At 35.4% G+C, this 25,375-nt stretch overlaps 1 protein-coding gene across 4 annotated transcripts in view; it reads left to right on the forward strand.

The window, feature by feature from the left end:
* The window catches only part of STXBP4 (syntaxin binding protein 4), a 242,270-nt gene that overhangs the window by 90,925 nt on the left and 125,970 nt on the right, over positions 1-25,375 (forward strand). For 3 of the 4 annotated variants that reach the window (XM_072646739.1, XM_072646741.1, XM_072646740.1), the window contains 2 exons: positions 339-428; positions 3,961-4,026. In XM_072646739.1, the coding sequence (XP_072502840.1) occupies positions 339-428; positions 3,961-4,026 (156 nt within the window). The remainder of the gene's footprint in view (positions 1-338; positions 429-3,960; positions 4,027-25,375) is intronic. The other variant, XM_072646742.1, reaches the window with a different exon arrangement.

Here is a 25,375-nt window from a genome sequence, read left to right on the forward strand (position 1 = left end):
CTTTCAGGAAAATTGTGCTACTACTTGCCAAATTAAAATGTTAGCATTAACTTAATGCAGTGTAGTGTGGGTGTTTCATAGTGAAATAAAAGCAGTTGGGAGCACTAAAAAATTGAAATTAAATTTAAGTTAATGATATTGCCCTATATTACTTTTGCATCCTGTTTTAATTAACCAAGTGAATAGTTTAAAAATAAACGTGTGGATTTTTATATGAAATATAATACTAATATGCAAAAGCAAAACCACTATGACAACAGGCAGGCAAATATTTCACATTAACCTGTAATCATGAACACCCAACGTGTTGTTTTCCCTTTCCAATTCAATGTGGATAGCTTCTTGCCTGTGATTCTTCAGAAGTGGATGAAGTAGAAAGGCTTAAACGTGAAAGAAATGATGCTTTGCAAGAAGTCAGCAAACTCAAGGTAATCTTCAATTTAGGTATTTTTTTCTTAATTAAAATCTTTTTTTCTAACATATTTGACTTCTAATGGTGGGATTCTTTTTTTATCCTTACTAAAACAATATGAATTAACTAAAACATTACCAGTGTTATAGTTAGTATTTTATCCTATGGGGTTACATTCTATTTTGTCTATTATTTAAGCTTCACAACACCCATGCAAGTTAGGGTGGTATTGTTTTAGTTGTATGTGGATGGAGAATATCTAACAGCCTTAGGAAGAGGAGAGGTAGTGATGCTATGGTAGAGAAGCCACTATACCGAGAATCTGCCTGGGGATCTCCGTTCTTACTTCAGCTCTTCCACTGACTGGCTTACTCAAATAACACTGGCAAGTTATTTTGACTTTCTGGGTTCCAGGTTCCTTATCTATAAGATGAGAGAACTGGGCTCAAGGAATTCTCCCAGATCTGCAATTCCATGTTTCCGTTATTTGAACTGAGACTCTTGTTTACTCCCTCTTCTCTAGTTGATTCCCCTTCACTTGTTTTATTCCTTCCTTCTGACTCCAAGTGATTAGGAGTGGGCAGCATAAGCCTCCCTCCTTCTTACAGGATGATAGCTAACATTCATATAGCACTTTAAAGTTGGCAAAGCACTTTACTTGTCCTGTCTTGACCATCTTCACAATAATCATATGAGGTAGGTGCTATCATTAGCCCCATTTTAGAGATGAGGAACCTCAGTTTGAGAGAATTTAAGTGACTTGCCCAGAGTCACTCAGCTAAGTAAGTATCTGAGGTGGGATTTGAACTCAGGTCTGCCTGACTACAAGGGCAGCACTCTACCCGCTATACTACCAAGCTGCCTCCTTATTGCTTTATATGAGGCATTTTGGTGTAATAAAAAGTAGTCAGTTATATAGTCAACTAGTATTTATTAAACACCTAACTGTGTGCTGAGCACTTTGTTAAGTTCTGGGGATACAGAGAAAGACCAAAACAAAACAGAACAAAAAAACAAAGAACCATCCCTTCTTCTCAAATCTAATGGATACCTTGTTGGACTTAGAGTCAGGAAGACCTAAGTTCAGTTTCCACCCAAGAAACTTACTAGCTGTATTACCTTGGGCAAATCACTTGACCTCTCAACTACATTTCCTTATCAGTAAAATGAGGATAAGTTCACCTACCTACTTCATAGGGTTACTGTGAGGATCAAATGAGATAATATGTGTAAAGTATTTTGTAAATCTTATATAAATGGTTTATAATATATATTATTATATATTATATCACAGTATTACATGTTGTATGTAATATACAGTAATATATACACAATAAATATATATTATTGCACAGAGGAATCTTACATCCTTGGGGAAAGGACCTGTGTCTTATAGCAGGACCATCACTCTTTTCTAGAGAAGCATCGGAAATTAAGGTAATTTGTTTTTTAAAATCCCCATAAACATGGAAAAGGTGCTATTCTATTTTATAACACCTTTCTTATCTTCATTCTGCACCAACCATACTTGGAGCAATACCCAAATTCGTCTAAAAGCCCACCTTAATTACATGTAACACCATTACAGTATTTTGTGAATCTATTTTTAATAGAAGTCAGCGTGGCTACTATTTCTGCCATTCCTTTCTCACCTAACGATGTTCTTGGTGTGATATATCTTTCAACACTGTAATGCCTTTGTTTCCTTATCTTTTGGAATAACAATTAAAAGCCCAGGAAAGAGGGCAAAGGGAGAGTATGAAAAGGTTTTAGAAATAAATTACTAATACTTGATTTCTAATCTCCCTTAAAAAATTTCTTGCAAAATTGGTCACCTTAGTTACACAGCACTTCTTTTTCTAAATTACTATCCAAGGTATTTTCCCCCATAAATAATTTAATTCTTATGATTACTAGGAATCCTGGGGTAGCTCTCTAATCCCTCTCATTCATTTGTTCCATGAATAGTACATCTGTGCTAATCCAGTTATTTGGTTGAGGTTTTTGACTTAGTACTCCTCAACTTCTAGTTTAAAAGCTGTTCATGTTGTATCCATGTAAGACTGGCATGTAACACACTTATAAAATTAAAGCCCAGCTGAGAACCCATTAAGTAAATTCTGAAGGGCTGTACTCGCTTGTAAAATGTAGCTCGGCTTTCAGTTATTATGATAAAAGCTGGTGGGACGTGTTCTAATGTCTAGTTAATCATCTTTTTTTATTTTTTAGAAAAATGTATGTTGATTAAAACAATGAAGAATCCTTTATCATTATAGTACTCTAAGCACTGTAACTTTTCCTATTGATTTTTCCCAGTAATTTGCAGTTCACATAATATAAAGGCTTACAATTAATTGAGTTCTATGGCATATATCCATTTACAGGCCCACCAATAGTCTTTAATCCTTTCCCACTCTCTTCCCTTCCTTGTCTCCATGTTCTTCATCCATGAAACTCCCATTGCTTTATGGTAGGGATGAAAATTAAGCCAGTGAGATTCAGAAAAACATATTAAATGTTCTTTCACTACTGAGTAGTTATTAATTAAGAGGATGATTCTTTTTTAAAGCACTGGTGTATCCCAGTAATTTTTTTTTCAAAGGGCTTAGCTGAGCCTAATGCCTGCTTGGCAAAGGTGAGTGAAAATAGACAAATTTCCCTGGTACTGATGTGAGAACTTGGACACAAAGAGTAACTTGCTTGAGAATAGATGGTAACAGTGACCCGTCATGATTTTTGTTCTGGATGGCTTTCTGACAATCATTTCATGCTCCCTTATTTTATCTGTTATACTGGGAAAAATTAAAATCTGAAATCAAATCAATTATTCTTGGCATTTCAATATTGATATAAATTGTTTCCCACTCTGCTTAACATCCTAGTCATCTCTGTCCAGGCTACTGGCAGAATTTGGTCTTCTGTGAGTGGTAGTAATTCTGTTTAATTTGCTGAATAAAAAGGGACATATTGATAATGGTTTTCTTAAAACCATGCTTCCAGGACTCTGGGAGTAAATACTTGATTTTATTTTAAGTGCTGGAGTAATATTTCATTTGCATGTGTAATTTGCTTGAACATTAATGACTTTTGAAGCTCCAGCAGCTGTTCCTTTGTGTTGAATAATGATGACTTGTTCTCCTTGGTTATTCTTCCAAGAACATGCTTAGATGATGTTAAGAAACATATAGCCAGCCTTGCCCTGTGACCTGCTCCCTTCATCAAACATTTAGAATTCCTGATTCTGTTTCTAAAAATAATGCTTTTAAACTTTGTATCTCTTGTCTTAGGTAATATTTAAGTGTATCCTCTCCTTCCTCTGAGTCTTCTAGTAACCTTGAGAAAATAATGCAATTTGAGATTTTTTTTTCAAGCTACCTGATTGTGGTTAATAGACTTGTTATATAGGAAAGGGGAAAATCTATTCTCATTTGGTATTAGATCTTAGAATTTAGCATTGGATGGTCTAGAAACTTAATTTAGAAAGAGAGAACTAAATTTAACCTTTACAAAAACTATCAAAAACTTCTAATTGTGTGTTCTCATTATAGGGTGAGCTGCTAGAATCAGAAAATCAAAGGAAACAGTTAACTGATGAGCTCCAGAATGTGAAACAAGTAAGTCGAACTTTGTGTACCCAAGATATAGACACGTCCAACAAATTTAATACAGCGAGAATTAGAGAGGAAATAGTCTTTTGGGAAAATCTCTTTGTGGCAAATTTCTCTGATTAAAGTCTGAAACCCAAGGTATATGGTGAATGGATGCTAAATATACAAGAACAAGAGTAATTCCATAATAGATAAATGGCCAAAGGATAAGGACAGACAGTTCACAAAGATAAAAGGTAAGCTATCAATAGCCATATGTGAAAAAAGAAAGGTCTTATCACCAATAATAGGAGAAGTGTAAATTAAATAACTCTGAGGTGCCATCTCACACTCATCAGATTGACAAAGACAAGATGCAGTTAAAGAGGCTACGGAAAGGCAGGCACACTGGTACTGTTGATGGAGCTGTGAAGGAATCTGACCATTCTGGAAAGCATTTCGGAACTCAGATGCTAAGGATATGCAGTACTACTGTGCATATACACAGGCTTGAAACAGCTACCAAGAGCCACTTATTAAATTTTCAGTGTGAGCATTGACAGCTTTAAAATTGGCAAAAACTATAAATCAGGGTTGGATTTATTATTTCACTGATTGTTTGGATTTAAGAAAGTGGTGGAGAAAATGTTAATAATGCTGATTAAACTTGTAAGTTTGTTGTTTTGTTCTTTTTTGGAGAGCCAGTTGTTAAACATTTACCAGGACAAGACTACATATATTCTTAAAGAAGGAGGGCAGACACTAGTATGCATAAAATATTTATAGTACCTTTTTTTGTTATAGCAAAGAAATGGAAATAAATAGGTGTCCATCAACTGGGGAATAGCTGAACAAAGTCCTGGATATGAATAAATGGAATATCATTGTACCATAAGATGATGAAAGGGTCTAATTTAGAGAAATCTGGGAGGACATATATGAATGAATGCAGAGCAACATGAGCAGGACCAGGAGAACAATTTATATGACAATTATAAAGTGTTGTGAAAGATCAGTGAACACGTAAGGACTTTGGTCAGTGCTGTGACTGATGTTACTCCAGAAAACTTATGATAATTCATGCTTTCCCCGTGGCAGAACGATGAAGATGAGATGCAGAATGAGAGAGAAATTTTCAGACTTAACCAAAATGTGGATTTTTTTTTTTGTTTGACTGTATTTGTTACGTGGGAGGGGGATTTGAGCTGGGGACATGAGGAATGTAGTGATATTTATAGCAAAAAAGAAAAAGAAAAAAGAAGAAAGAAAAAGTCAATGAAACTAAATATAGACTGAAGAGAGTAAGAAGAAATCCAGAAAAGAGTACAGACAAGCAGAGTAGTATTGGAAATGCCATGTTAATTTTAATATGTATTTTTAAAACTGTATGTAATATTCACAGTTCCATGTACAGTTACCTTTTTCTCTTTAAAGGTGGTTAGTTTTGTTTGTTGATATTTGTCAAGTTTATAATAATAAAGATTTTTTTTTTGAAAGATGCAAGGCAGGATCATAAAATAACAAGGCTGATTGGTTACCAGTATTTTAAGACTTAAGCACTGTTGTATAGTGAGAAGCATGCTGGGTTTGGACTCAAAGGACCTGGATTCATATCCTAATTCTGCCACTCTGTATGACCTTGGGTATTTACCAAATTTGTCTGGATCTTGATTTCTTCATTTGTAAAAAGTGGGAGTTGCCCTGACATTCCTTGCAGCTCCAAATCAATGGGCACCTAAGTAAGAGCTTCCTTTTAAGTATATTTTAGGAATGTGTATAGAAGTCTTCTTTGAAACTTAGTGTGCTCTCTCTCTCTCTCTCTCTCTCTCTCTCTCTCTCTCTCTCTCTCTCTCTCTCTCTCTCTCTCTCTCTCTCTCTCTCTCCTCTCCCTCTCCCTCTCCCTCTCCCTCTCCCTCTCCCTCTCTGTCTGTCTCTCTGTCTCTCTCCCCTCAATTTCTAGCAGCTCTATCTCTACTCAGCTAGAAAGCTGGGCCTGGAGTCAGGAAGTTGTTGCTATTCACTTGTGTCCAACCCTTTGTGACTCCATTTGGGGCTTTCTTGGCAAAGATACTGGAGTGGTTTTTTTGCCATTTGCTTCTCTACCTAATTTTACAGGTGAGGAAACTGAGGAAAGTAGTGTCAAGTGACTGCACCAGGGTCACATTACTAATATGTGTCTGAGGCTGGATTTGAACTCAGGAAGATAGAAATTCAAATACCACTTTAAATGCTTATTAGCTATGTGGTCCTGGGAAAGTCACTTAACCTCTGTTTACTTCAGTTTACTTAACTGTAAAATGGAGGTAAGAATAGCACCTACCTCTGAGGGTTGTTATGAAGTTCAAAAGAGATAACATGTAAAGCATTTAGCATAGTGACACATAAAAGGTATTTAATAAATCAGTCCTTCCTTCCTTCCTTCCACTTAGTATGTGTACCCTTCTGTATTTTCTGCTCCCTACTATTACTCTTCCCTAAAACATTAGCTCCTTGTTGGTTTCTCTAGCACCTCATACTACCATGAACATTGTTGGTGCTTAATAATGATTAGTTGAATTGAATTGCTTTCAGGACCTATCTATTTGCAAGCTGCACAGTCTTGTTATTTTATAGCCACACCTCATTTTCTAATTTTTTTTTTAACTAAAACTTGTACTACCCTATTTGGTCATGCATTTTATTTACCACAACACTAGGCTCTGAATAGCTCTGGGGCTTTTTCCAAAAGTTAGATCCATCTGTTCAGAATGAAACTTTGCCACAACCAAAGATATTCAAGCGTTGGTTTTTCCAGTAACACTGACCCAGCACCCACAGTATAGTGGAAAGAGAATTGTTCTTAAAACACCTGAGTTTTAGTCCTGTATCTGATACTTGCTGTATGACCCTGGGCAAGTCCATTTAACTGATCTGTGGTTATTGGGTCTGTTTCCTTATGTGTAAAATAGGCATGATAGTTACCAGTTGCCTCATGGATTTGGTTATAAGGAAACTATAAAAACTGCAAAACATTGCATCAAAGTGGTGCTATCCTCTTCCAGAGAGTGTGCCAGGGGGCTTTGAAGGCATTTGCATTAGAGGAGTTTCCAACATGCTTATTTTTTTAACAATGGGATGGTCCACTACCATGTAGTCTCAGCTGTTTCTAATACAGGAAGCACTAGGAAGGGGCTGACAACAGCTAAAGTCACTTACCTTTGAGTGCAGTTTCTCCTCTGTAAAATCAGAAAGTTGGATTGCAGGAGCTATGAAGGCCTTCCATGATCTTCTTTAGAGTCATACCATGCATATGGTGATCAGTATTATGGTTGTTGGGTTTTAACAGCTCAGCTTTATGTCTCCCTTCAAACAGTTGTAAAGTAGAAAGCTATCAACACCTGCTGCATCTGTAGCACTACCAAAAAATTATATTCTCTGTTCCTTGTTATAGCTTAAAGCTACATTGTAGTCTTCAGGGAACATACATAGTTGATTGTGTTGTATGGTACAGACACATAGAATTCTAGCCAGGAAATCAGCACTGATGGAGAAAGTAAGAAGAGGTAGTAGTACGATTAGATTTCTTGTACATGTGAAGTGGTATATGTGAAGTATTTAAAGTGAAAAAAAAAAACAAAAACAACCCTTTATTTAAAGGAGAAAAACCTGGGAAAACGTATATGAACTGATGTAAAGTGAAGCGAATGGAACAAAGAGAACAATGTATACGGTAACAGCAATATTGTAACAATAATCAATTGTGAAAGACTTGGCAGCTCTGGTCATTGATCAGAGAACCGTAACAATTCCAGAAGACTAAGATGAAAAATGTTATCCACTCTAAATAGAGAACTAACTGATGGATTCTCAGTGCAAATTGAAGCATATTTTTTCTCTTTATTTTTCTTGCTTCCTTTTCTCTGCAAAATATCACTGTGGAAATATGTTCTGCATGACTTCATATATATATACATATATATATATAATGGGTATTGTATTTCTTGCCTTCTCAGTGGGTAGAGGAAAGGGCAAAGGGAGGAAGAGAATTTGGAACTGAAAATTAAGATGTGAAAAAAAAAGTTTAACAACCTGGATTCTTGTTTGGTCTCCCTATAGCCTCAGTTTCCTCATCTGTAAACTTGGAGTAATAATCTATTACATGCCTATCAGGGTGGTTTTAAGGAAATTACTTTTTAAACAATTAAGACATATAAGTCTGAAATAGCATTTCTTCTTCTAGAATGATATCTACTATTTATGTGTTATACATACTTATAGTAGTGATATATAAATGTGTATGTTTATAAGCTTATTTGCTTTATCTTTGTATATATATATATATATATATACATTGCATGTATGTATATATAGGTATGCATATGTACATACATATGTGTTTGCATATAAATATATCTATTTTGAGCATTTAAAAAAATCATCCAAGAGGCAGCATATTAGTGGAAACAGCACTGTATTTGGACTCAGGAGACTTATGTTGTTATCTTAAGTCTACTTACTGCCTTTATGACCTTGGGTAAGTCACTTAACCTTCAGTGTTTTCATTTTCCCTTGTGTAAAGTGAAAGAGTTGTACTATATCTCAAGGTCTCAACCTGTGGCCATATACCCTCTCATAAAGTCAGTAGATAGATTTCAGATTTGTGGAGTTGGAAGGGAAAAAAAATACATCTTTATTGACTTCTTTTGACATAATTGATTTCTTTTGCAATCCTATATATTTTATTTTTTGCTTTAAAAACTGTATTGTGAAAAGGGGTCATTGGGAAGCAAAGTGACTCAGTAGTTTGAGCACTGGTTCAACTAAGTTCAAATCCAGCCTTAGACACTAACTGTGCAACTCTGGGCAAATCATTTAATCTCTGCCTCAGTTTACTCAACTTTAACATGAGAATAATACTGGCACTTACTTTCCAGAGTTGTGCAGATCAAATGAAATTATATTTGTAAAGCACTTACTATAGTGTTTGGAATATAATAGGCACTTAATTCCTTCTCTTCTTCTTTCCTTCCTTCCCTTTCTTTTCTTCCTTCTTTCCTCCCTTCCTTTTCTTCTTTCCTCCCTTTTCTTCTTTCCTTTCTTCTCTTCTCTCATTTCTTCTTTCCTTCTTCTCCTTTCCTTTCTTCTTTCCTTCCTTCCTATCTCTCTCCCCTCCCTTTCAACCACCCAAAGAATCCATGTAACAAGAAGGCAAAGAATCCACTCTGGATAATCTCTGGTTTCTTCTAACTTTGAGTCCTGCAACTTCAAGCTCACAATCATTTACCCTTCTCTCATTTCTCTTTGCTTATCCTTTCCCTCACCCCCTTTTTTTGTGAGCACCACCTACTCATGTGCTGATGTGCTTTGTTTTTCTTTTGGTTTGTTTTGATTTTCGGTCTCTTTCAGCTCTCTATCTTCTGAAACTAGAGCTACCAATGTACTTATTCAAGCCTTGTCTATTTGAGTGACTTTTTTTTTTATTGAAAAAGAAGAATGAGAATCTATAACAGAACCTTTGTAAATTTGTATTTAGGTTCCAATTAAAATGAGGATTCTTGCTGGTTTCTTTTAACTTATTTCACAGGCTGGAGATTAAAATGTTGTCCTTCTCTCTGGAATAACGACAGCCTAACATTTCAGAATGTAAATAGTGTCTTAGATTTGACAAAATGATTAAATTATTATTGATATAGAAAAATCAAGCAAAGCAATGTTCAATATTTTTTTCTTAGCAATATCCCTTTCTACCATGGGAGGGCCTCCTGTGTTTGTTTCTCTCCCTGGGTCAGCACTGTTGCTATGGAAGCTCAGCTCTGCACTGAAGAGTTAAGTCTAGGACCTCAAAAAGTGACATATTATTGATTCCCAGAAGAACATTAGCAATGGCTCCTAGAAAACCATAAAGCAAAATGTTAACCACCAAATCCTGGACCATTTTCCATAACTTTCTCCTTGAAAATTTGATTTCTAAAATTTGTATCAGAGTTTGATTCATAGGACAGAATCATTTATCCTTTTCATCATTAGCCAGAATAATCCAAAATATAGGGTTCTGGAATATATGTCAGCACACATCACTGACACCTACATTTCACAAACACAGTCATACTTGAAAATCAGCAGCCTACCCAAAGTCTGCACATGGACCAGCATAATGTAGTGGAAGTGACCTGGGGATTCTAGAGACGTGTTTAAAACTTGGCTTTGTAGCTGGCAAGGTATGTGACTTTGAGTAAGTCTTTTAATCTATTTTCTCTTCTGTAAAATGAAAAGTTTCTTCCATTCCTGACATATTCATGTTCTTTGACTAATTCTGTCAACATTTTTTGTATAGGATGTGCATCCCCTGTCTCAAGGCAAAAATCATTTATGAAATTTGAGCAATTCATAGGCTTTCTGATCTTTTTACATGTTATAGTAAAAGTACTCTACATTTTTCTTCTATAGCTTTCCTTTCCTTTATCCATAAGTTCAGCTTTTAAAACTACTAATGACCTAACCAGAAGTTGAAAGTGATGCCATACAGCTAGGTGAACATATAAGTATGAATTATGTTGGCAAAATTTTCTTTACCTACTTTTTCTAATAAATTTCTTAAGTTCAGATCTCCCTAAACTGTACCCCCCCAAAAAAAGTCCAAGACCTTTAAATTAATACCAGGAACAATAATTAAACCACATTTTCCCACAAAATACATAAACTAGGTTATTGAATCCTTGATAGGTTGATTTTCATGTCTTCTAGTAAAGATACATTGACTCATTCACTGGTCATTTGACCAGGATCTCAAAATTAGATTACCAACAGTTAAAAGTATGCTTATAGGAAGTCTAAAAACTGAATTTCATCGATCTGTCACCATTACTATAGAATCAGCAAAGACATTCTATAAGTAGAATGGCCAAAAAATATATCATGGAACGATCAATGTATGGATAATGAACCTTTATATTTAGCTAGGCTGGTCCTCAGACAGTGAAAACAACTTGTTGCCCGTGCTGTACTCAAGTTTTCCATCTTGTTAAATCTTTCAAGCATGTATACTCTGTTGATATAAACTTTTGAGAATCAGTCACTTTTATGTGATTTTGAAAAATATTTTATTGATTCATTATTTTACATTATTATCATGACAGATAGATAGATAGATAAATAGATAGAGTGACCTTTTATCAAGTATTTATGTGCCAGATGCTGTGCTAAACACTATGGATAGAAATACAAGCAAGCAAGGTAATCCCTGCCCTGCAGGAACTTATATTCTGTTTTGTCAAAAGCTTTTTCTGCATCTATTGAGATAATCACGTGGTTTCTGTTAGTTTTGTTGTTGATGTGATCAATAATGGTAATAGTTTTCCTAATATTGAATCAGCCTTGCATTCCTGGTATAAATCCTATCTGATCATAATGTATTATTCTTGTGATAAGTTGCTGTATTCTTTTTACTAATATCTTACTTAAAATTTTTGCATCTATATTCATTAGAGAATTTGGTCTATAATTTTCCTTCTCTATTTTGGCTCCTCTTGGTTTAGGTATCAGAACCATATGTGTATCATAAAAAGAATTTAGTAGGACCCCTTCTTCCCCGATTTTCCCAAATAGTCTATATAGTATTGAAATTAACTATTCTTTAAATGTTTGATAGAATTCACTTGTAAATCCATCTGGCCCTGGAGATTTTTTCCTAGAAATTTCACTGATGGATTGTTCAATTTCTTTTTCTGAGATGGGGTTATTTAAGTATTCAAATTCCTCTTCTGTTAATCTGGGAAGTTTATATTTTTTAAAATTATCATCCATCTCATTTAGATTATTGAATTTATGGGCATACAGTTGGGCAAAGTAATTTCTAATTATTGTTTTAATTTCCTCCTCATTGGAGGTTAGTTCACCCTTTTATTGGTAATTTGGTTTTCTTTCTTTTTTTTTAATCAAATTGACCAAATGTTTATCAATTTTATTGGTTTTTTCATAAAACCGACTCTTAGTTTTATTTATTAGTTCAATAGTTTTCTTAATTTCAATTTTACTAATTTCTTCTTTGGTTTTCAGTATTTCTAATTTGGTATTTACTTGGGGATTTTCAATTTGTTCCTTTTCTACTTTTTCAACTGCATGCCCAATTCATTGATCTCCTCTTTCTCTATTTTATTCATGTAGACATTCAAAGATATAAAACTTCCCCTAAGAACTGCTTTTGCAGTATCCCATAAAATTTGATAGGTTGCCTCATTATTGTCATTCTCTTGAATGAAGTTATTGTTTCTATGATTTGTTGTTTAACCCACTCATTCTTTAGGATTAGACTATTTAGTTTCCAATTAATTTTTGGTTTATTCATGGCCTTTGATTACATATAATTTTTTATTGCATTATGATCTGGGAAGGATTCATTTGCTATCTCTGCCATTCTGCACTGTATTGTGAGGTTTTTATGCCCATAGTAGAATCATCTACTGTGTCTATAACTTTCTACTACCACAAAAAAAAAAAAGTATCGACTTGCATATTTCATATGTAAAGGATCTTTTCCTTTGCTTATGACCTCCATGGGTTCCATGTTGTACAGTGATATTTCTCTGGGTCAAAGGGTATGGACAGTTTAGCTATTTCTCTAGCATAGTTCCAGAATGAGATCTAGAATAGCTGGATCAGTATATAACTCTGCAATTACTGTTGTTATTATTATATTAATTTTGTGCTTACACTTTACTTTTATGTGATGAAAATTATCTCTTTTAGCTTCTGTGATCTCCTAGATCTCTTCTTTTGTTATTCATTTTTTCTCAATCCCAAATCTAAAAGCTACTTTTCTCCATAGTTTTTTTCTTCTTAATTTGACTTTTAACAGGTAGATTATCCATTTAGAGTTCCTTTTAATAGAAAGTATAATATAAGTCTTAATCAATTTTTTTTTACCAATCTGTCCTCCAGTTTTCCACATGAAATCCTGTCCCAGTAATTGGTGGTTTTGCATTTGTCCTATGCTGGAGTACTGCATTTGATTACTTCTGGACCTTGCTTATATAATTTTTTACAGGACCAAAAACTTTTGATGATTGTTGGTTTATAATATTTGACATCTGGTAATTCTGGGCCCCTTTCATTTGTACTTTTTTTCCCTGTTTATTTCCCTTGAGATTTTCCAAATGAATTTTATTATTATTTCTAGTCTATTTTATAATAAAAAATTTATAAACTATTATATTATAGAAAATCTATCATGATGTTATGAATTATATAAAATAATGAAACCTCATTTTATTGCTTTTTAGTATCTAGTTCTATTAAAATTCCTTTATAATTTGATATGTCTCTAAATTAGTAATTTAACTTAGGAAGTATTATGAGCATAACAGTGGTCATTGCATCAGTGAACAGTATTCCTCTCTCTCTTTCTTGCAGGTGTATTTCTAAGTCTTAAAGGGCACTGATAAAGTAAATGACCTCTTTGCTCTATGTACTCTTTTTCAGTCTATTTAACAGTAGTAAAATGGGAAAAACAAAAACTCAGAATCCCTCTAAAAGGACATTTGCTAATTTTTTCTTGCATTTAGGTTCAGGCTCATGGCATATTTCATCAGGAACGATTACCAAAATACCTATCTATTGGATAGCAAATAATTGTTTGTACTCACCTACTTCTAAAAGCTAAATAATTTTGTTATGATGTGTGTTGAGGCCCTACCTGCCCTATTCAATTTTTGGAGAACGGTTTCCCATGGCACTCGTTTTGTTGTATTTTTTTTCCTTCAAGTTACAACAGTTCTTAACAGGTATGGGCTGCTGTTGCAGCCACTGCCTTTTGTTCATCAGTATTCAGGCCCTCCTCTTGTACTTTATTGTTTGTAAACCTTCTTTCAGCACAGGGTGATGACCCAAGACTGTGGTGAAGTAGTGAACAGTCCCAAACCAAAATATGTTAACTTGTCTGAACCAGTCTTTGTCCTGAAAAAGCTAGGGGGAATTGTTCATCTGGCAAATTTGAGGCTCAGATAATCCCCAGTGGAGTTGGCCTCACCCACACAGAGGTTGGGCAGAAAGCAAAGAAAAGGGTGTGAAGGCCTGAGGCAAAGCTATGTAAAATCAACTGAGCATGGAGTCTTTGAGTGGACAGAGGCTGAGTATAGATTTAATTGTAGCAGCTGGCGTCAGTGCTATCTTAGCCTTTGGGAGAGGGTAAGGAGAAAAAACTTAAAAGAAGCAATTACAATTATATCTCTAAAAGAGAACAGTGGTCATGAAATATTGCATGGCACATACATCCTTGTCAAAGTTCTTTGGAGCATTTTTTAAACCAAAATTTATCTAATTTTAAAAGTAATGAGTATTAAGTTTCTCTTGCTCCCACCAACCCCCACTTTCCTTGAAAAACAAGAAAAAAGAAAGAAAACGAAACCCTTCTAATGTAAGCATCATCAACCCATTACCACATTGGCCATGTACAAAAATGTGTGTCTCGTTCTGCATATTAGTCGGACTACCTCACCTTGTATGAAGAGATGGGTAGCATTCTTCACTATCATTCCTCCAGAATTGTGGTTCATCATTGTATAGAACAGAGTTCTTAAGTCATTCAGAATTGTACATTCTTATAATATTGATGTTATAGTATACATTATTCTCCTGGTTCTTCTTACTTCACTCTGCATTAGTTCAAATAAATCCTCCCAATTTCCTCTGAAACTATATCTTTCTTCATCTCTTATAGAACAGTAGTATTCCACCATATTTATAAGCTATAATTTGTTCCAGTCATTTTTAAGAAAATGAAGCATTTCACCTTAAGAATGAAATGGCTGATGACTTTTTGTCCTTTGCTAATAAGATAATTTTAAAATTCTATAGCTGGATGCAGGAGGATGCCTCAGAATATCACTGAGGGGGAAGAGAAGAGAGAGATGTTTCACTTTGCTGGAATTTCCGTCTCATAAAGTGCCATAAAAGAATAACAATAACAATAATCCAAGAGTAGAATCAGAAGGTCCTCTGTGGGTATCATCTGCATTAACTCAGCCAACAAGTGTCAAGCACATGACTGTCATGTTTTTGGACTATGGAAGGGATGACTTTTGAAGACAAGGTCATTTCCAACAGAAATGGCTAAAGGATTGTTATCCTTAAGTAGTTTTGATTTCATAATCAATGTGGATTATGCAAGGAAACAGAAATCATGCATCATGTCACAACTGGTTACAAAATTTTAGCACCCTGAAAGATAGGACTTGGTGGCTAGAATTATACTTCATAAACTTTCATGGATTGACAGATGACAAATCCCATAACATAGATAAAGACCTCAAAATATCATGGAGGGTTCAACTAATAAACCTTACTAGAACCAAGTTATTATTACAGATCATTACCCACATTTGCCTGGACATAACAATGATTCATAAAAACTTAAGAACATTCTTAATATGTGTTACCATTCCAAGTCCTCAAATTCTTCAAGATATATAGAACAAAAAGATTTCAAGATACAGATCAAAATTATGTAGGAAGAGAATGAGGTACCTATCATTACTGCTGTCGTGTCTGCAAGCAGGGAGGTACCAAGGATGTGTTCAGTGAGCCTACATCCTACTATTCTGTTCAACTATAAAAAGCAGCTACTTTTTTCTTCCTGCTCAATAATAGCCTATAGAACTTTACATATAAAAGAATCATCATAGAATGACAACTTTTCCTTTGACGGTTTCGATCTGGTCTATCAAAAACTGAAATCTAGATAATAATAACTGATATCTCTGTAAAACTTTTAAGCTTTGCAAGGTGCTTTATATCATTGTCCCAATTAATCCAAACAACAACTCTTTAAGCTGAGTGCTATACTTATCCTTATTTTACATGTGAGGAAACTGAGGCTGAGATAGGTTAATAGATTTGTATATTACCATATGGCTATTTGTCTCCTGCAGAATTTGAACTCAGGTGATCCTGACTCCAGGTTCAGCAATGCATTGACCATAATTCTTAGAATGAGGATTAGAAAAACGTGGATTCTAGAAAAATCAACGAGGAAGCCTTAACAGGACTTGGGGGATTGACTGAATATGGATCGTAGCAATGAGGAAGCACCTCTGACTCAATGCTTCATTTTCCTTTCTTTTGGAAAATGATTCCTTGAGAGAGAAGGGATTTTAAAAGGCTCAAGACATTCACCATGCTAAAATATTTCCAGGGAGCTCTCCTGGAATTGTTTTTCTCTTTGGGTTTCTTTTATTTATTTATCTTTGTTATATTTTAAGTTCTGAGCTGTCTCCCTCCCTTCCTCCCCACCATTTGATACTGATAAGTATAGATATATATTTATATAATATGTATTTATAATATATATTTGTATATATACATAATGTACATGTATGCATATGTATATACATACATACACATATGTAAAACCATACTCTACATCAGTTCTTTCTCTGGAGGTGGATAGCATCTTCTTTCATAGGTCCTTTGCAGTTGATTTGAATATTTATAATACTCAAAATAGCTTAGTTGTTCAGTTATATTTTGAAGAGTATTGCTGTTGCCATATACAGCATTCTGTTGGTTCTTCTCCTTTCACTCTTCATTATTTCATGCAAGTCTTTCCATGTTTTTCTAAAATCAACCTGCTCATCATTTCTTACAGTACAGTAGTATTCCATTACAATCATATACCACCACTTGTTTAGCCATTCCTCGATTGATGGAAATCCCCTCAATTTCTAATTCTTTGCCACCACAAAGAGACCTTCTACAAATATTTTAGAACATATAGATTCTTTTCCTTTTTCCCTGATCACCTTGGGAAACAGACTGAATAGTGGTATTTCTGGGTCAAAGGGAATTGGCAGTTTTATAACTCTTTGTATGCATTTCCAGATTGCTCTCCAAAGTGGTTGAATCAGTTCACAGTTCTACCAATAGTATGTTAGTGTCCCAGTTATTCCATATCCCCTCCAACATTTGTCATTTCCCCCTTCATCTCTCTTTACTGTTCTAAAATTAATTTATTGAGTATATTCCATCCTCATACTATACATAAGAAACAGCCTAAGGTAAAGATTGATAGTTCAACAAAGCATGCAAGGGGTGACTTGGAACAGCACATACTATTAGCCTACCTGTCTGCATAGACACTAGCCATACTTTGAAGTGCTAAAGTCTAACAGAGCGCACTGCATTAGCCTTGGAAACCTGTTTTCCTTTTAGAATTTCCATTTTTTTTTCACTGCAAAAAGAGATCCCTTTAAAAGAGGAGTTGTTTAACATTTTTGTATGTGTATCATGGACCTCTTTGGAAGTCAGATGAAGCCTATGGACACCTTCTCAGAAGAATATATATTACCTTAAGGTCATAATTGAAGGAAAAACCAAATTTCAGTTAGAGGTTAGTGAAAATAAAGATGTATTTCCCCCACTAGAAATGACAGACTCCCTGAAATCTAATCATATACCCCTTGGGGGGGTTTGTGAACCCCAAGTTAAAAACTCCTGCTTTATAAGTTATTTCAGAATTTGCCATTTAGTCAATAGGAGGATACTGGTCTTTGGTATACATGATCCCTTTTTCAAAGGTTATATTCCTATTAAATTAATTAGACTATAGGATTTTAAACTAGAATGATCTTTATTTTCTTTAGAAAACATCCATTATATCTTAAAAAATCAAAACTATATACATGTGTGTGTTGTGTATGTATGTTTGTGTGTGTATGTGGTGGTAGATTGGTTGGTTCTTATGATTAGTGTCCATTGCTAATCATGGTAGGGTCATGGTTCAATCCTCTGTGGGCCGTTTAACTTCATACTGTTGCAAGGATAGACAAAGTGCCTTTTTCCCTAAACTAGTTACTTCATAAATACCTTGAGTTACATGAGAGAGCTGGAAGAATCGATAACTACTAGAATAACAAATCCAAGTACATATTCTACTGATGATGAATCAGTATATATATCCTTAGAGGTAATAGATGGCTTTAATAGTACTTTTTCCTTTCCTTCCTATTTAAAAAATCCCTTTAAAAATTATAGAGTTGTAGGATTTAGAGCAGGAAGGGACCCTTGAGATCATTTAATCCAACCCCTCATTTTGTAGATGAGAAAAGAGTCCAAGAGAAAAGAAACCTGCCTAAGGGTTATATTAGTAACAAATTAGCAGGGCCACAATTTGAAGCCAAGCCATCTAACCGTTTATCCAAGTCTCCTTCCATTACATCATACAGCTCCTTGTGTGTCCCATTTTAATCAATGTCTGTGTCATATGCAACAGACTTTTGTTTCCCAGTTCACCCAATAAGATCAAATATCAAGCTACATTTTAGTGAAGATCTTTGTTTTTATGAAACCCAAGTATTGAATCAGTTTTTCGCCCAGCAAGTTAGAATGGTGTATAAGTTAATTTTGTTGTCAGACTGGGTGATTTTCACTGAAAGAAGAATTGGAGATAACATAGGGCACTCTGATATAAAACTCCTTCATCTTGGCAACCCACCGCACTAGAAATTCCATATTTTCCCTTATTTCAATATGGAACTCATTCCCTTGTGTTAAATGGCTTACACACAAGCTCATTAGTTTCAGAGCTAAAAACAAGACTTCTATGGCAATGCTTTCTCTTCTCAAATGAATCACTGACTTTGGAAAATATTGCACTTTGTTCTACTGGCATCCATGTGGCCAGTTTGTAAACTGTCATTTGGCCCCAATTTTTATTTTAAAGCATGAATTCCACCATGATTATATTTATTGAGTACAGCTGACTTCCTAGGCTCCTTCATAGGCCCTTAGGGATTAGATCTAAGAAGGACATGAGGTGTCATGCATTCCAGTCCTTTTATATTATAAAAGAAGAAACTGAGGCCCTGAGAGGTATGGTGACTTTCCTAAAGTAACACCAGTAGTAACCAGCAAAGATAAAACTTGCCTTAGTTCCTCTGACTCCAGATCCAGTGCATTTTCTACTACTCTACACTACAACATACAGTTACTACTCCCCACCTTTTTGTATGTTGTTGTTACTCAATTGTTTCAGTCATTTCTGACTCCTAGTGACTCCATGTCTTGATAATGCGTTGCTATATTTTAGTATAATCAAGTGCCTCTGATTGAATAATATGATTAAAGATCTTCCCCACCCCTTAAAGGACCTGGGAAGATTTGTAGGAAGGTACACATATTTTGTTAATGAGACACTGGTTCTCAAGGGTTGTGATGCCCTCTGGCTCTAAAAAAGTGTATCTGAGGTGAGGTTTTACTTTGAGGCTTAGTTTTTGGAAGAAGCTTTGTGTGCCAGCAGTCCCCCAGCTTTGCAAACCCAGATGTTAGTGCTTCCCTCCCTGGTAACTATGTATGTATATAATGGTTAGAATTTGTCTGTGGATCTTTGATGTATGTATTGCTTATGTCAGACAATTGGAAGCCTGTCTGTTGATTTGATTTCTCTGTATTTTCTCTGAACTTAAGGGTGCTTTTTCTTCTGAACTAAGTGAATGGTATATGTGCATGATTAAAGATTGTTGACCCCTCAAAAGTTGTCTTTCCTTTTAGAAAAGCAGATCTAAGAATAGCAGGCCCCTCTATGTATGGCAGGGTGCTTGCTTTTACACTCCATTTGGGGTTTTCTTGGCAAAGATACTGAAGTGATTTACCATTTCTTTATCCAGCTCATTTTCCTGATGAGGAAAATAGATAGGGTCACGTAACTTGCCCAGGGTCATGCAGCTAGTAAGTGTCTGAGTGTGAATTTGAACTCAAGTCTTCCTGACTCCTGGCCTAGTGCTCTATTCATTGTGCCACTATTTGTATAATTCTAATTTTTCTATTTCAAGTCAAGTCAACACGCATTTATTAAGCACTTGTTACATAACAGGCACTGTGCTAATTTCTTGGAAATACAAATGGAAACCGAAAGAAAAAACAGGCTCTGCCCTACCAAGGAGCTTCCATTCTAATGGGAAAAGTCACCACATTAAAGGAAGCTGAAAAGGAGGTGGGGAAATGAAGTGGGCATGTGGGGAAAGGCTGGAGTCGGGAGTGTATCCTGGAAAGAGAACGCATGGCTAACTTGGGTATTCTCTTTAAAATGGAGGATCTAAGGGGAACCAGATGGAGCAGACACAGAAAGTACTTCCAATATAAGACATGTCCAGGGGTGGAGTGAACTTTTAGGCTGAAGAGAATTCTATAACACATTAGATGAAGACCGGAAATCAAGAAGTGTAGCTTTTCTCTTTTCCTCTGTTCTGTTTCTTCCTGTCCTTGCCTCCTACTCTCCTAATTATCATCTTGTCATCCCTTTCCCTTTGCTTTAAGAGTATATCGCTGTGTTGTATGCATTTCTTCAATCTCCTTACTGTGTACACCCATTTTAGTTGACTGCCTTACAGAATCACTGGCCTTCCTGCCACATTTTTTTTTCTGGGCAGATACCCACATAACCCAGACATGGCTATGCCAAGACAGCAGCATCATTGCCTAAATCAACATTTCCCACTCTGTGCTCTGCCAAAGCCTAATGTTCCCTCTGATGAGAATCAGAATTCCATGAAAAAAATGACAGTAACATTCATGTTTTCTACATGAACATATTAAATATATGTATTTATATCAGGCATTACATGTGGAAATTGCTTGTTTGTTTGTTTGTTTTTTTAATGATTTATTTTACTGCTAAATTCATCCAATCTACTCTGGGGACATCCTATGCCCATAGATTCTCCAGACCAGAATTTGGGAGTTCCTTTAATTCGTTGACAAGCCAAAAAGCATTCCATGTTTGAAGTGGCTTAGGAATTGAAGGCCTGGATAGACACAGATCTGAACTTGTCACTTCCCCATTCAAACATTTGAATTCTAGATGAAATATAAAATACTCATCTTGATAATGGTCTTCACAATACAGCTCTCATCTCAAACCTTTAACAGAATGCTCCAACTTAACAAACACCAAATAAAATGGGCATTTCCTTTTGTATAAAGAAAAGAAAAAGAAGATTGTAATAAAAATTGTGACTCCAAATTATACTGTGTTGCTTGCTTTTTTTTTAAAGTATGTCATCAATTCAACATATATCTTTCAAATCTGTTCTGCATGTTTGGAATTCTTTCTGGTCTTCCTTATATTTTCTTCTCTGTGGGTTATGTGTGTTTGTGTGTCCATGCATGTTTATGTGTATGTGTATGTGAGAAAGAACTAGAGAGATGTGTGTCAGAAACACCCTTTCCTTTTTGTTTTCTTCCTTTCTTTCTCCTCTCCTTTCCCTTCTTCCTTCCTTCCTTTTCTCCCTCCTTCCTTTCTTTCTCTTTCTTTTTCTTCCTTTCTTTTTCCTTCCTTCCTCTCTTTTTCTTTCTTTCTTTCTCTCTTTCCTTCTTTCTTACAACTGACCAACCAACCTACCTATCCAGAGTCTTCTTTTACCTCCTAATCCTCTTACCCCAAATTGGAAAAAGAAAGCCCTCCATTTCATTTTATTCCCTTTTCTGCATGCTATGTTCCACTCAAAATAACCTGGTCACTTTTCCCTTTATGTAGCATACTGTTACCTACCTGTGTGCCTTTGCATATATATCTAGAGTACACTCCCTCCTCATTGCTGCTTCCTAGAATTCGAACTTACTTCACAATTCAGCTTATTTGCTATCCCCTGCTTGAGGTATGTGTTCTCTCCCTCTTGAAATGCCTGTGTATATGCCATGTAAAGATGTAGTCCCATCATTTTTGTTACAGTAGCAGGAGTCAGCCATGGAAACCAAATATCCTTGCAGTTCTTTACATCATTTCTTCATTTCCTTTAGGTACATTTTATAATCATGTCTGTACAGGTCTTGATTTTGCTTGATAGACTCACTTCCAAATACTTTATGCATTCTTTATTTATTTTACACAGGACTTCCCTTTCTATTTTTTCCTCCTAAATTTTGTTTTTGCTCTTTAGAAATGATGTTGATTTTTATGTTTATTTTGTATTCTGTTACTTTACTGAAGCTGTTAGAAATTTCTTTGCTAAGTCTTTAGGATTTTCTAATCATCATAATATCAGCATATGATGTTTTTTTTTTTCCTGAAGTAACACCATTAATAAGTAACAAATATAAGACTTGACCCAGCTCCTCTGACTTCAGATCCAGTGCTTTTTCTACTGCTCTACACTACAACATACAGTTACTACTCCCCATCATTTGTATGTTGTTGTTATTCAGTTGTTACAGTCAGGTCTGACTCTTTGTGACACTATTTGGGCATTTCTTGGTAAATATACTGGAACAATCTACCATTTCTTTCTCCAGCTCATTTTACAGTTCATGGTAATATCAGCAAATTGGGATAGTTTTGCCACCTTTTTGCCCATCTCTAAGTCCAAGTCTTCAACTTCATCTAATTATTGATATGGCTAGCTTGTCTAGAACTATGTCATAGTGACAGAGGAATGGGACACCTTTGCTTTCCTTCTTTATTTTTTGAAAAAGTTTCTAGTATTTTCCCCATTACATTGCTAGCTTTTGATTTAGATATATACTTTTTATTATACTAAAAAAGGCCCTTCTCTGCATGTTTTGCATGGTTTTTAAGTGAGTGTGTAGAACTTTTTCTGTATCTGTCGATATAATTATATATTTTCTTTTCTATGTACAATGTATCCCAATTCCTTAAGGGAAATGACTATTTTCATTTTTGTCTTTGTATGCCCAGAACCTAGCACAGAGTATGGCGTACATTAGGCTCTAACTATGTATTTATTGAATTGAATGTTACATCAGAGATATGGAAATAGCTTAAAACTCCACCCCCTTGAGTTCTGGCTAAGCCCTAGCCCACCTTGTTTCCTGACACCGCAGTCATTAGAAACTGGGGAAATGATCACAGGAACAACCATAAATTCATCCCAGTCTAGAAGGTTGTTAGCAGTTTGGTTCTTCTTCATCTTTTCCAGAGCCTTGTATAGGGAGGGTTTTTCCCTACTTCTCACTTCATCCTCCTTTTAACCAGAGAAAAGCAGGATAGAAGAGGAATGCTACATTATGCTGGTACCAGTGGAACAATAGCTAAAAACAGATTGCTGGTCTTTCTTCTAAGTTCTCAGCCAAATTGAACTGATTTTGTTTTCCGTTCTTTCCCAGGCCTCTGTGGTAATAGGAAGTTGTGATATTATGGAGACTGAAGATAAGAGGCAGCTAGGTGGTACAGTGGATAGAGCACGGGCTATAGAGTTAGGAGGACTTGAATTCAAATTTGGCCTCAGATACTTACTAGCTGTGTGACCCTGGGCAAGTCACTTAATCCTGAATGCTCCCCTTCCTCCCCCCAAAAACCCCCCACAAATTAAAGATAGCTTCTTGGCATTTTAATGCATTTGATCTCTAGAGACTTCCATCTGCTACAAGATATGTCATTTATAAACATATTTGGGGGCTAGCTTTCTAACTAAATGGGGAATTTTAGGACCTGAGTTTAAATCCTGGCTCTGCCCTTGTGTGACCTTGAGTAAGTCCTTTAACTTCTTTGAGCCAAAATACCTTATCTGTAAAATGAAAGGTACCAGAATAATCAGACCTAGAGCTTACATCCAACAGACATTTGTTAAACCTCTCCTGTGGGTAAAGCACTACACTAAACTGTCTGCACACCAAGACATAGACCAAGCAGGCAGTGCCCTAGAGAACCTTACATACTAGTGGACTGATATGTACTACTAATGAAAAATAAAACATATGCAAAGTAATTTAAATAGGGAAAGGGTACTAACAATTGAGGGCATCTGGAACAACTTTTGGGCCTTCCCTCCACCCGTCACTATACTAATTATACTGATGGCTGATGTTTATGAAACATTTCAAGGCTTGTAGAGAGGCAGCCTAGAGAGCTGTTCTCAAAGTCAGAGAGACCTGGGTTCAAGTCTTGCCACTGATACATACTACCTTAGTGACCTTGGGTAAGGTACTTAGCCTCTCAGTGGCAATTTTCTAAGATGATAAAGTGTTGGTTTGCATTAATGGAGGGAATTTCCTTATCTTGCAGTTCCTTATACCAGTGAAATCACAGATCCAGGTTCTGTCCTTCTCACTTTCAGGCATACAGTACACATACATTGTATCATTTGAGACTCACAAAAGCCCCATAAAATAAGTACTGTTATTATCCCCATCTTACAGATGAAGAAGCTGAGGCAAGTACAGGTTAAATGACTTGCTCCAGGTTACATTTATGTCTTTGGTTTTCTGCTATTGCCCAATGTCATGCCTTAGCCCCTAGCTCATAGTACTATCGTGAACCTATAATAAAGGATAAGTATTAAATGTCTGTGTGTATGTGTACACATGCGCACACACATACCTCTACTGGGCAGGCAGATGGTGTTATGGATAGAATACTAGGTGTACAGTCAGGAAAATCTGAGTTCAAATCCAAGCTTTGGAAACTTAATAGCTTTGTAACTACATAAAGTCACTCAGCCTCTGTTTGCCTCAGTTTCCTTATTTGTAAAAAAATATTTGTAAAAAATAATAGCACCTGCCTCCAGGGGTATTGCAAGGATCAAATAAGATAATATTTGTAAATCACTTACAACAGTGCCTGATACATAGTAGGCAATATATAAATGTTAGCTATCATTATTATTTGCATATATATTATATGTAATGTATACATATATACACACATAGATGTACATAGAGATCATTCATATACACATACATACAGATAGATAGTTGTGTGTGTATCTGTTCGTGTTTGTAGTTTCTGAGAAAACAATGAATTGGGCATAAAGAGCATAAAGTATGCATGCCTATCCATTGCAGTGCTTAGCATCATTTATATGCCCAAACCCAAGAAATGTGAATTATTCCAAGTGACTGTTTCATTTCACTTCTGAAATACTTGTGATCAATTCCACTTCATGATATGCATCTCATTTTATTCAGCTACATGGACTATTTTCAATCCTAATTGAAAAATAAAAAGGTTGTCCTGCAGGAAATATATTTAAAAGTTCTGCAAATCTCCCATGAAGCTAAGTGATAGTCACCTTATTCTCATGTCCAAATTTTGAGTGTTTATATTTTGATGAGAGGTTTTTTGTTTTTTATTTTTTACCTTGGTTATCTTTTTATGTTACTAAAATTCCTGGTATATGTCCTTTGAGAAAATAACTGAAAATATTTGGGTGTTTTTTCCTTCTTTTCTTCCTCCTCAGAAACAATAGTGCCAATGATACACTTTTACTTATTTTACTTTAAGAAGTCTAGCTTGGTAGATAGACTGGAGTCAGGGGGAGTAGGTAGATTCAAATCCTGCCTCTGACATTTCCTAGATCGAGATTTCCTAGAAGTTCATCCTGGACAAGTCACTCTCTTCTTTTCTATCAAGTCCCTGCAACTTATTTGCTGTAATATACGATTTAAGTTTACC

Source organism: Notamacropus eugenii, chromosome 2 (genome assembly GCF_028372415.1).
Source record: "Notamacropus eugenii isolate mMacEug1 chromosome 2, mMacEug1.pri_v2, whole genome shotgun sequence".
Lineage (NCBI taxonomy): Eukaryota > Metazoa > Chordata > Mammalia > Diprotodontia > Macropodidae > Notamacropus > Notamacropus eugenii.